Raw genomic sequence first — 13,550 nt, 5'->3', positions numbered from 1 at the left:
GCGACACTGCCTCGATTGTGCAAGTGACAATTCCTGTGTCAACTGTGCAGCGTGCAGCTCGCTTATAGACAAGCGATGTGTGATTTGAAGCCATTTGCGTATTTTGAGAGAGAGAAAGAGAGAGCGCGCGCGGTGATTCACTCACGCTGTTTGTGAAATTACGTCTCACACAAGGTTTTCAAATGACTTTATAAGTTATTTAATGAAGAAATATTATAATTATTTCACCCGTTGAGGAGACCCACCCAGCTTCTAGTATATATATTTTTTTTATTTTGTACTTAGTTATTATTGTTGTTGTCGTCAAGTTCTACATTCAGCACAATATTGCCCATTTTAAATTTGAACTATTATTAAATAGCCTAGTATATATATGGGATTTTTGTTGTCTCTAGTAAAGGGAACATTGTTATTTAACTTTAACACTGCAATTTTATATAATGGATACGGTTTGTATGGCTTTTCTCTACACTCCAAATTAAATAAATAAATAAATTTTAATTAATTTAAAAAACTCTTTAAAAATTAGGGAGAGTGTATGTAAATTCAATATGATGTATTTTGAATTTTGCACTGCATTGTGTTTTAGGTTTATCGGAAAACACATTAAAATTAACCATGATTTTATGACACTAACCTTTTAACCATACATTTGTAGTTAAACTGTGGGTTAAAAAAAATGACAAAATCTATCCATGGTTACTGCACTTTTACTATAGTAAAACCATTGTTAATTTCCGTATTTCCATAAGGGAAAATGTATGTCCTGACAGAAAAGTATCAGTACATTTTACTCTTTTTTTTTTCAAGCATAATCATATGCTACAGTTACACAAATATCCTTAAATGCAAAATTTACTTAAATATGCCTTGATGAACAAAACCATAAAATATTTGAAGAAGAAGAAGAAGAGTAATGTTCGCTGTTGTAACTGATCAGCGCCGCGCTGTCAGGTCGGTGGCGCTAGTAAACACGTCCTCTTTGCGCTGTCGAGTCGGTCGCGCAGCTCGGTCCATTGAGCCGCGCCGATGACAGGTCAGCGCGGCGCAAACACTTTAATACCGCGCTGTTTCGTCCCATATTTGGGTTGTTTGGCTTCCCATAGCCAAACCTCTCACGGCAGCGTCATCAGCTTGAGATCGGCCTTTTTAGAGACCGCCGATCAATCATCCCAACGTGATTATCGGCCGACAGTGATCTGTAGCCAATCAATCAGAGCACCCCTACTGATTGGATATCATGTATTTGACCGTTTATGGCACTCCCATTTTCCTGTTTTTACATTAGAAGCGGCATTTTGCTTGTCAGAAATACATGTTCGGTTTTAATGTTACTTTAATTTGGGGTAGAATTAAATGATTGCCAAAACTCAGAATTTTGTTCACGTACCCCCCCTCAGTCATCTCACCTACCCCCAGGTCTAGAACTATAGGAATGTTGACATTAATCAAAATGTGGCATTATGTGTATGTTGATAACAGTCATTTAGAGATTTCGGGCTCCCCAGTGCTAAAAAAGTGCCTAGACAGTTTGAGAATCGATCGTTTTGGACTATGATATGAAATTTAGCACTTTGCGTTTTAAAAAGGGTGTAGGCTAAAGCATAACCAAAAGAGGAACTAATTGAGAAAAAAATTTATTTAAAAGAATAGGTTGTGTGCCTGTGTCACTGCCCCCTTTCCTTCTCATGCCTCATTTTGTTTCTTAGCAGATGGCCCACAACAGGTGTTGGCAGAAGGGGCAGAGGTGTAGTCATGTAATCAATGGCACAAATGCTCGTTGGTGTCTGTGTATTAAACCATAATTAACATGCCCACACATTGTGATCTGCTCCACCCACCAGGCCATCAAATATCAAGTCTTGTCCTGGCTTAGATAATGACTATTTGGCATACTCTGAGCAAGCTGTTTACATGGTAGATTTTCCTTCTCTTTTTTGTATGTATGTATATGTGCGCACTAGTAAACACAATGTCTTCACACTTAATATTGTAATTCAAGATTTGGTGTAGAACCTCAGCCTTTCTGGCTCCAAATTGGCTAAACTTACAGGGATAACATTCCTCTTTGGCATTAAAAAACTGTGGTTCACTCAAGGTTGAAGTGTGGATTTCGGATTTCACATGTGATTGACTGTTGGGTTAACATATAGGTCACAGTAAACCATGAGGCTTTTCTGAGGCAGATGGAAAGTTCTAGGCTTCAGCGGTGAAGCCCGTTGATGGGTTAGGTTTACCTAGACCAATAATTTTATTTTAATTGGCTTTAAGGAGTTTTTGCAAAAACTCCACACAAACTAAAAGACTGCATTAATCATTGAGTGTTTGGAGCCGGAGTCTGATGTGATGGCGGGGCCTGATGTAGAAGGCGAAGCCTGAGGGGTGTGGTTTGCCTGATTCTTATTTTGCCTCTTGTTATGCCAATATGTTTTATGGCCTCTAATTTGCTTTCATATGTGATTAGTAAAATGGGTCCTGTTATTCAATCTTCACAGCTGCCCTGTGAGCTGTTTAGTGTGAGTGCGTGTGGTAATGTGCATATGAGACTAAATGAGAACATTTAAGATGCTTTTTTCTGAACTGGTGGCCCAATTTATTCCAGATATGAAATCGCAGATTTACAGTGAGAGGTTTTAAAGGATGAATATTTAGGTGACAAGTGAAAAATGAGATCACAATATATAGTGTGAGAGGCCCCATAGTAGTCACATTATGGTGTTTCTAATTTAAATGAAACTGAAACTCATGAGCACACAGTATGTTTAGTTTGCTAATTCTCTGCTTCACACTTAAATGGCATAGGTTATATTCTTTAGCTAAAACATGGCTGCTGGTAGTTGTCTGTGTAAACTGTCTAGTGTTTTGGGCTGAAGCGTTTTTAGACGTGTTTGAAGTGTTTTAGGAAGCGGTTTTCTTAAATCTGTGATGTGCATCAGTTACAGAGGAGCACGTGCAAAACAGTTTTGTATTTGACTGACTGATAGTTTTGACTTGACTTCTTAGAGATGAAAATGTACCTAAAAACATAGGAGTGAAAAAGAAAAAAAAAAGAATATTTGAAACATATAAAAGAAATATTGTTCCTAATTTGGCTATACTCTCAGTTTTGTGTTTTATCGAACCCTTCTCTTTGTACTTAATAAATAATGATATGTACAGATGTTTAGCATACAGCATAGACTGTTTTGGTTAAGTCACAGATCAGGATTTCATAGCTTCCACCTCAGGCAACTGATGAAGCAATAGTGTGTTTCATAACTGATAAGTTATGATTGTACATGCCTATGATTTTTTGCTGTTAAGTAAATTCACCTTATGTTATCATCTGGATATGGTGTATTATTTATTATAATGATTTACATGTTATTTATTTATTTATGAAAACACCACTGGAATATTTGGGTTTAGCTTTTTGTTTGAAGTTTGCGCAAGTGTCTAGACGTTCTATGAAAAGAGGAAGGCACATTTCGTCGTTAAAAAAGGAAAAGCAGTTGCCTTTTCCCCTCCCACTTTCATATTGCATTATGTGTCACTTGCTTTCTGTCACATACACATTTTTCAAGCTACTGAATCATCAAATCCAGCAACTTTCAAAACTGAATACCCTCTTTTGGGTAAGCTTGTGATTATCATTTGATGTATGTTTTGGCATTTTTAGTATCTTTTGGTAAATACAATGAGCAATTGATCATTTGAGGAGAACTTAGTTTGCTGCAGGGGTTTAAGGAATTAAGAGCTTGTTAAAATTGTTTTTGTAAAACATTGGTGATATAATGGTGATTTTGGAAAATGTTGAAAAGAAATGTTGGGGTTGCTAATATGTTTACATTTGTCTTGTTAATCTGAGGTAACCGTATAAGTGTTGTGGGTTTTCTGCCCTACTTTATTTCCATGCGTTCTGACATCTGGTCTCTCTACAGAAACATACCAATACAATATTGTCTCACTTGTAAATAATTAGCATAACTTCAATGCAACCAGTAATCAGACTTTTTGAGTTTAGATACAATTACATTCAAAACATGAGGTAAAAAATGTTACTGCAGGACAGCAAAATTTGCATCATGTGACTTTTACACAAACTGAAAATTGCTGTTTGGGTTAGTTGACCAATAGAGATTTGACACTGATCATGTAATTAAAAATTGCACATGCAAAAATGTTTAAGCCAGTTGTTGCCATATACACTGAAAATGCTAACTGGCTGTATCTCTCTGTTTGTATCTCATAATTTCATTAGGGCCAGAGATCATTACAAGTTTTTACGGCAATATGGCAGATGTAGGAAAGACGCCTGTGGCACGGAATGAGAAGGCAAGCAGTGAGTTTGGCTATGTGGGCATCGATGCCATCTTGGAGCAAATGAGGAGGAAAGCCATGAAACAAGGCTTTGAGGTTAACATCATGGTAGTGGGTAAGTAGAGGTTTCAGTGTGCAATTACAGATGTGTGCCTTTTTCATTCTTATGTACAAAATACACATTTAGTATCACTGGAACCTTGAAATAAAATAGGTTAAATAGTTAGATCAAGATTGTTCAAATAAACATTTGATAAGGGACAAACAAATACTGTTTGTTTATTAGAATAAATGTAATGTATATTCAGTTTAAATTTCGTCATCTTAGAATTATAAGGATCTATCTGTCAAAACTGAGTTATTCACATATTCTTATTCTGTGATAACTAATTTACATTATGTGTACATTATATTGCATTACATTTTGGGACTTTTTTTTTAAGAAAACAAAAAGGTTCTAGTTACAAAGTTAATGGAATGCAAAAACTTTGAAGCTCAATATCTCAAATCTGCTCAGAATGCAGATAGAACCTTATAATTCCAAGGTGGTGATTTGCAATATTATTATGGATATGGTACATGCCTGAGTGCGTTTAAACTCAGTGCTGAGTTTTGCACACAAGAAAAACTGCTCTATTAGACAATAAAGCATTTCCAGTTAATTCAGTCAGAGGACGATATAGAAATGGTTAACAGGCTGAATTTGGCCCAGCAAGCTGTTAGCTAAAAGGCCTTGCTGTAATCAACAGTAATTGGTGAACAAAACTAAATTTCATATCCATAAAATATAATACTATATACAATTACTCTTACACATCTCTCTTTTAAAGTTTATACTTTATATCATACTGTTTTTATTGAGCATAAAGATTTTCAGTCATTGCCATTACATCTTGGATTCAGGCAGATCTGTTTGAACCTACAACCCTTAAGGTACTAGCCAGAGATCTTCAATCAGCAGGCAACACCACCCAGCACAAGACCAAATATTTCGCCTCTAGTGGTGCATGACCTGAATGACCTCAACTGGCTGTTATTCATGACCTTGGTTCCAGATTCAGACTGTATTATTCCTATATGCCATATTCACTGATGCATTTCAGGGCTCGCAAAATTTCAAAATCCCTGGTAGCCCTTCGGGCAGGTACTCTTCAGATTTTGGTAGCCCGAAAATGTATTTAACTAGCCCAAATAAAAAAAAAGAAATTTTCTTTTTTAAATATAGAAAATCAGATAGGAGTTTAAATGTCAATCAAAAATATTTTCAATACACAAATATTAACAAACATGAAGGAAGGAATTTTATTTCACTATTTACAGGGTGTCTGCAGAATTTTTAAAAATAAATTTAAGGCAATGTATGACCCATTTTAAGAGCTGCACAAGTAAAATGAACACAGTATGAGTGGGGTTGGACAATGTCTGTGGTAACATACAGTACTGAGCCATAAAATTACATGATTTACAGTTCAGATACAGCTTTCCGTCCCCAACTGTAAGACCTCTTGAAATTATAATTAAGACATTTCTTATACCATTTAACATATTAAAACTTTTTATGGCCTTAAGTTTGATACAACTCACTTTATGAGTTTTTAAGGACCCGCGGGAGATCTGCATTTAAGATAGCCCGTCGGGCAGAGTGGTGAAACATTTTGGTAGCCCCACTGGAAAAAACAATAGCCCCGGGTCGTCGGGCTAGCGATTTTGCAAGCCCTGCATTTGTCCCCGCCTCCCCCATCCATGCCATTGCCTGGCAGCAAACCGCCAACCCACCCCCAATATCCAACTTTACTGTATTTTTAAGAATTTATATCTTTCTGGAGAGTGATATATTATTCTCCAGCAGTATGTATCCCTGATTTTGTTTTTCTTGGCAATGTGTAAAAGTGAACATATAACCTGTAGCTACTTGTAGAATCTTAGAAGGATTGTTTCTTGACAGTGCTGGGTGTCTTTTGCTTTTATGACTTAACTGAGACAAACACTTTTGTGACTCTGAATGAACATGTTGATGTTTGTTTTAATCTAGTGCTTTGATAAATGAATATATGGATAGGTAGCTACTTTATGATAATATTTAAGGCTTGTTCGTGGGTTGATCTTTTGGCAGTTGATGAGTGATTTTGAGTGATTTCTGAGGTTTGTTGTCAAACTATAATTACCTTATACCAGCTCTTTTAAAGGTGCTGTATGTAGGATTGACACCGAGTGGTTGAACTAGGTATTGCAGTCCAAATTCAAAATATTGGAGAGGGTTTTTTTTCACCCGGCCCCTCCTCCTCAGACTTGATGCACACGCAGGTTGCCAGATTGACGACACCAACAGGAACGATGAATGGAATGAAATATGCTGTGTTTTCTGCCAACTGGCAATCCGGGGTGCCGAAATACAATTGGGTAAACTGGCAGTGGGCGGGTTTCACAAACCAAAACAGAGACCGACATTCCGGCCCGGAACTCACATTTTCAAAGGAGAATAACTGACTGTAGCATTGTTTTTCAGATAAACAAGTATGTTAACTTAACATGTTTCTTAAATATCTGCAAACATATTGTGGTATTTTTATGCTTTAGTAGAGTCAAAAACTTACATATAGCACCTTTAAGCTTGAACCTCGCCAAACTTGTGCAAACACCTAGAGGTTGGAGGTTGCTTTCAGGGATTTTATAGTGGATGGTTTTTCAGTTACTTACATGCACGCCAATATGTTAAAAAATGCCCAAAAAAAAAAAATCCCTGTAGAATGTTCAAACGGACATGGTTAATGCTTTACGCAGTGCTGCAGTGAAAGCATCTGCCTGGCTGCTCCACTCAACTGATTCCAGCTGCAACCTTTGTTCTTGCTTTAACATGGATGTCAATGAGAGATCCAACAAGCTGCTCCCATGACCCTCCTCTAGAAACACTGGCTCTTTTATAGTCCACAGTATGATGAGAGAATTGTGCGTGTGTGTGTGCGTCATTGAATGAATCAGGGGGCAGGTGTTGGGTCAAATCAGCATATGGGATTGAAGATGCTACTCACAGACTCTCACATACAAACACACACACACCCTGTGCCATAGTCCCTTTGGCATATTTACTCCACACAATATATGGCTGTTTGTTTGTTTACTTGAACACATGTGAATTAGGGTTGTTAATTTTGAATGCGCAGCTAAACGGCTAGATCTAGTGCAACGGAATAGAGTTGAATGCAGGTGTCTGGAGATGAATTCATAGCTGAACTGTTTAATAGTGGTATCTTGGTGTGAGATGTCATAAGCACTGCTCATGGTGTGAGATGCTAAAAAAACAGCAAGATGTGTTCAAATTGCCCTGGCAGGCTGATTACTTTTTGCTCTAAATTAAGAATTTGTCTCAGACATCAGCCCTGTGTCCAAATATGGTATAGTAGGCCAGGGGTTTTCAGTTCTGTCCTGTGAGGTCCACTGTCCTGCAGAGTAGCTCCAACCCTGATCAAACTCACCTACCTGTCATCTTCTAGTAATCCTGAAGGTTCATGCATTCTAGGGATAATTGTGTAATTTTGTGTATAATTTAAAATAAAAATTAACTCGTTAAATCGACATCCCCAGTGTCAATTTAAAACATAGATTTTTTTCTTTTTTTCTTTGTACAGGTCAGAGTGGTCTGGGTAAATCCACGTTGACGAACACACTTTTTAAATCTAAAGTAAGTCGCAGATCTGTCATGACAACAGAGGAAGAGCGAATTCCCAAGACTATCGAGATCAAGTCCATCAGTCACGGTACAAAGGTCTACAGAACTAAAACTGAAACTAACACCTGCTTATCCATTGAGGGATAAGTCGTATTTTAACACTTCAGAATTTAGTTATCCACTGTGTATATTCACCTCTTCAAACTCATCTTTTATACAGTTATTGAGGAGAAAGGAGTGAGAATGAAGCTAACTGTCATTGACACTCCAGGTTTTGGAGACCAGATAAACAATGAGAACTGGTCAGTGTCAACTTTATACAAACAACTATGTCTTTGATAACCTGTGGTCTTGTTATATCTGATGTGTTTCCTGGTGTTTCCCTGTCTGTTTATCTGTTAGCTGGCAGCCCATCATGAAGTTCATTAATGCACAGTATGAACAGTATTTACAGGAAGAGATCAACATTGATAGGAAGAAGAGGATTCCAGACTCCAGAGTTCACTGCTGCATATATTTTATTCCTCCTACTGGACACTGGTATTATACACATTTATGTCCTCATTTGTCACAAAAACGCGCGCACACACACACACACACACACACACACCATTATTTTCAAGTCACCATTAGAGTGATTCTCTTTTGTGAAGCATCTTCCATTTCAAAGAGTATATACAACTTGCTTTGGTGCATAGTAGTAACTATATAAAATTTTCAGTTTGCTAAAAAAATTGCAAGTTTGACAAACTCTGAAAGTTCTACAGTACATCGCTATTCTGTCATATTAATGCTCAAAATGCAACTTAATCTCAACTTAAAATGCAAGCTCATTAAACTTTGCATGCTCAAGTGAAAACCATCATAAATAGGTTTATATATATATATATATATATATATGTATGTATATTATGTTTGATAAAGTCCTCAGAAAATTTCAAATCTCTTATTTTTATACAGTTTCTGACCTGAAGCTAAAGTTTTTTTCTCAGCTTCTGACTTTTTACAGTGTACTGTAGACCCCATTTACACTTTTTATTATCTGCTTAGGATGGTCCAATCCAAGAGGTTTCAAAACGTTTTGGAAATGGCATTGGACCACCACCTTAGTAGGATAAAATACTAATCCATCTTAATGCATCCTGGTGAACAGTGATTGGCCACCTACTCAGCTGTCAATGAACCACTGCAAGTTTTGCACTTATGTGGTGTTATGTTCAGCTTTTTTATATTTGGATGATTCAGTTAATACAGGAACTTACAAAATAATTGTAAAAAAAAATACATCAATAAAACTCATAGTAATTGATATAGTTAGTCACGGAATTCACACCTTTCTTCACAATCGGCTCAGAAGTGGTTAAATGAGACACCTACCAAGCATAAACGCACCTCTTGTAAACAAAATGCATATTAATAGCAGGTGTGAATAGGGTCATATACTGTATATATTTTATCCCTCTCCTTTCGTCTGCCATAGTTTTCTAACTCGCTTGCATTAATGGGAGTCATGCAAACCAGTGTTTGTGTGTGTGAGTGTGATGGGGCCATGGGGAAATTACACTGTGTGGTCCTGTGAGCTTTTTTTTTTTTTTGCTTTCTCATTTTATAGATATATGTGTGATGTGTGTGAAGTGTCTGCACAGGGGAGAGGAAGGTTGGGGGAGGGCAGGGCTACGTTTTTTTAAAGAGGGTATTTCCTTCCACAAGTTTGTGTTGATGTGTGTGCACACTGTTATTAGACACTGTCTCGCAGCTGCTGCATGCTTGTAAGATATCTGAACAGCTGCTTGTCTTGTCATACGTCACATAGCATGAGTAGCACACAGACTGTAGTTTCTGCATTTGAAATTTTGTCTTAGAAACAGTCACATTCACCTCAAAAGCATAGGCGGAAATAAGCGTGGAGCCACAAAACTTTGAATTGTTTGCCATCAGCCAATCAGTCTTCATGGACATAGCTGTCATATTTCATTTGATTAATTAGTCAAATGACATTTACAACTCTGGTGATCTGTTAAAAAAATGCACATTTAATTTAACTTGAACCACAAAATGCAGACTAGTTTTCTGTGAGGTACAATGGGACAGCATGGCTACTGACTGGATAGTGCAGTGTGGGCTCATGTCTGTTAACTGTTCAACTGTACTCTGTCTTAATATGTCATATTAATAAGATATCCCATATGGCGACCATGACAACAGCATAACTCTTTTGCAAATTTAATGGGTTAGTTCACCAGGAAGTAAGCAATTCCTACAAAACCTCTTTTGCAGAATGTTAATGTACATATAGCTGTGCATTTTTGTTGGTTACTGTGCCAATTCCACAATGAGGAAGTTCTATGGAAAAACAAATGCAGCCCTGATTATTAAGTATCAGCAGTGGGATGCTCTAGCATGTCAAATTAGATGTATTTATTTAAGTTTCAAGTTTCATGTTTTCAGAAAAGTAGAAACGAACCATAAATCCTTTAGTTGTTGATCAAAGCCCAGGTTCAGATGTCACCACTGGCTGCAAATTTGCCATGATGTTTATTCTTGAAAATTTCAAACAGATCCTTTGAGACCTTGTGGGAACTTTTATAATCTCATTAGTGGATGTGGCACTCTGGTGGCTAGCCATCTCCATGTGGTTTTTTGGGAAACAGGAAGTAAAACAAGAAGTGTCCACCACAATGGTGACTCCTTCCTCTCTGAAAGAATTATGAGACCAAAAGATGGGGGTAGGTGATTGAAATATCAAATTGGCTTTTCCTATGCCAGGGCTTGTGCAAGTTATGTGCATCTGATGATGTATTAAGTTTCCTTTCAAATATACAGTACATGAGTAAGTAAACTGAAGTAAATTACACAAGGAAATTGACTGCCCAAAGTGAAATTGTTGTCTACAACCCAGTGGACATTAAATTAGAAATGTGATTTGGAATGACAGGAAGATGATTTTACTTCAACAAATATTGTTGGCTCAACAAAATAAGTATACAGATGACAAATTTGAGCATTGCGAGAAATACAGTGTTCACAATGATCTATAAATAGAAGTCGATTTATCCATATTGGTCAGTCTTTCAATGCCTTGATTATTCGTGCTGCACCTACAGTATTAGTGTGATACTAAAGTTTGAAGCAAGTGTTACACTGTGCAGTTTTAAATGTTATTGAATGGAGACCATTCTATTTAACACTTTACTTCATGATTTTTAATTCATCCATTTTGGGTCTGACTGCTTTGCTTTGCTGTCTTCTCTGTTTTAGTTTGCGGCCAATTGACATTGAGTTTATGAGACACCTAAGTAAAGTGGTGAACATCGTTCCTGTTATCGCCAAGGCAGACACACTCACCCTGGAGGAGAGAAACTTCTTCAAACAAAAGGTGAGCAATTCATCTCTCTGCTTGTAGATAATTAATCTCTTTCAACCGTATGATGAGAGGTTTTATTCGATCTTTTCAATGCCTCACCTTGTAAAATGCTGGTGGGGGTCCTTTTCATCTTGTCTGTATCAGTCACCAAGGTTATAATAGAATGACATAACAAATTTATTTGAGAGCATCTGGTATGTTTTCCATTAATTTGAAGACATTTTGCCTCACTCATCCAGAGGCTACACCAGTTGAACAATGATGGAATTTTTCAAGCATTTAACCTCAATACAAACTGCCATCACACAATGTCTGTGGAAATCTCTTTGTGTAAATATCTGTGGGAATCGCCTTCCTGATGGTATGAATTGGTGCAAAACACTTCACTTCTGGGCATTTCTCATGACATTTCTTAAATTTCTGTAACGGTAGCAGACTAAACCGTAGGCATGTGTATATATCTGATACAATACTGTTCCAGTCCTAGCTGCTGAGAGGTTGCTAGTTTTCTAGCATTTTGAAATACATGATGGTTCAGTCACATTTACCATTGTTCAGCAAATTTTTGTGGGTGAAATCTTATTTAAATAGAAATCTATGTGACTGGGAATTTTGCATGAAGCCGAAAGATTTCCCTACACAGATGTTGCTACAGGTTGTAACCAGATTTTGTAAAAGGCTGGTAATGCGGATTCATTGCATTGACTAACAGAAAACTGCTTGGTTTGAAAGTGATTTCTGTGTGAGCTGTGCTTCATGTGCTTCATTTTTTTTAAATAAATTATGTGGCACATGCTTAACAACACCCTTTAACATTTCACTATATTCATAATATGCTATAGCCTATTACTTTTTAAATTATTTATTTTCTACAAAATAATAATATAGAATTAGTTTTTTCTCTCTCTTTGAAAGGAATTTCTATAACCACCCATAATTTGTAGAATCGATGTGGGAAAATATCTTCAATCCTGCTTGGACATTCTTAATAATGTAGGAAAAGCCCTGGATCTGGTTGAGTAATTTTGTGTTGAATCTTTTTTGGGTTCAGGGGCCGGTGAAGCACTTTGTGTTTTATTTGACCTTAACTTAAGTTGTAACTTGGCAGAACTTCACAGGCTGATAGAGGCAGTTTACAGGATAGATCCAGCAGTGGGCAGCTGGAATTGGTACAGTAATTGGAGGTTTGCTACAAATGCAGCACAAACACAGACCTGCCAACCTGTACGCATTTTGAGTAGCGGGCACGCATTTTGACCTCAAAGTACGCTGGTACGATTTGTCACTGTAAACTATGCAAAAACCTGGTTGCGCCATGCGCTGTACTTAAATCAAGCAACAGCAAAAGAAGAAGAGTTTGGCCAATCAGAGCGCTAGCTTCATTCCCCAAATAATAATTCCTTACATTTATATAGCGCTTTTCTGGGCACTCAAAGCGCTTTGTGTCCCCGTCACTACACTGGGGCGTTAGGACCCACACAGACCACAGGGTGAGCACCCCCTGCTGGCCTCACTAACACCTCTTCCAGCAGCAACCTAGTTTTCCCAGGAGGTCTCCCATCCAGGTACTGACCAGGCTCAACCCTGCTTAGCTTCAGTGGGCAACCAGTCTTGGGCTGCAGGGTGATATGGCTGCTGGAGTAGCAAGCGAGAATGATTGACAAATGCGGAAGGCCTATCATTAAAAAGAGACAGTAAATCGGCAGCAACACAAAAACCCACTCGATCGCCGGCTGACTGATTTCTTAAGTGAGGCGAGCACAGTACAGTAGTCATTACTTATTTTTTTTTTTTCTTGGTTTTGCATTTAAAGGGGTCATATGATGGGATTTCAAGTTTTCCTTTCTCTTTGGAGTGTTACAAGTGAATAGATAAGATCCCTGAAGTTGCAAAGACTAAAGTCTCAAACCCAAAGAGCCCAAATGTTCACGTAAAGAAAGAAGGCGTAACCTGACAAATAATGCTGACTTACAGCCTGTAAGTACGTTTTCATATTTAAAGAATTTGCCACTGATTAGGGTTGTGCCGATAGACGATAGCAAGACGATTTTTATTATTATTATCAGGCTAGTAATACTATCTAATTAATATTAGGGCTTATTTGTTACATTATATTTCTTTTTCCGCGTTTTTACAGTATTGCACGTTCTAACCAATCGCACACTATTATGCTGAGCTTATGAATGCAATGGCCAATCAGAGGCGTTCAGATGAGTCATC

The 13,550-nt window shown here is 37.5% G+C and overlaps 1 protein-coding gene across 2 annotated transcripts in view; it reads left to right on the top strand.

Annotated features, from left to right (window-relative positions):
- LOC107718712 (neuronal-specific septin-3-like) overlaps nt 1–13,550 on the top strand; it is a 58,873-nt gene that overhangs the window by 37,474 nt on the left and 7,849 nt on the right. For both annotated transcript variants that reach the window (XM_016525909.1, XM_016525908.1), the window contains exons 4-8: nt 4,241–4,414; nt 7,926–8,054; nt 8,187–8,268; nt 8,369–8,506; nt 11,225–11,342. In XM_016525909.1, coding sequence (XP_016381395.1) covers nt 4,241–4,414; nt 7,926–8,054; nt 8,187–8,268; nt 8,369–8,506; nt 11,225–11,342 — 641 coding nt within the window. The remainder of the gene's footprint in view (nt 1–4,240; nt 4,415–7,925; nt 8,055–8,186; nt 8,269–8,368; nt 8,507–11,224; nt 11,343–13,550) is intronic.

This window comes from Sinocyclocheilus rhinocerous, unplaced genomic scaffold (assembly GCF_001515625.1).
Source record: "Sinocyclocheilus rhinocerous isolate Xijiao unplaced genomic scaffold, SAMN03320098_v1.1 scaffold1715, whole genome shotgun sequence".
NCBI classification, from domain to species: Eukaryota; Metazoa; Chordata; class Actinopteri; order Cypriniformes; family Cyprinidae; genus Sinocyclocheilus; species Sinocyclocheilus rhinocerous.
Note: the sequence above shows the minus strand (reverse complement) of the source record. Positions and strands in the feature narration are given on the sequence as shown.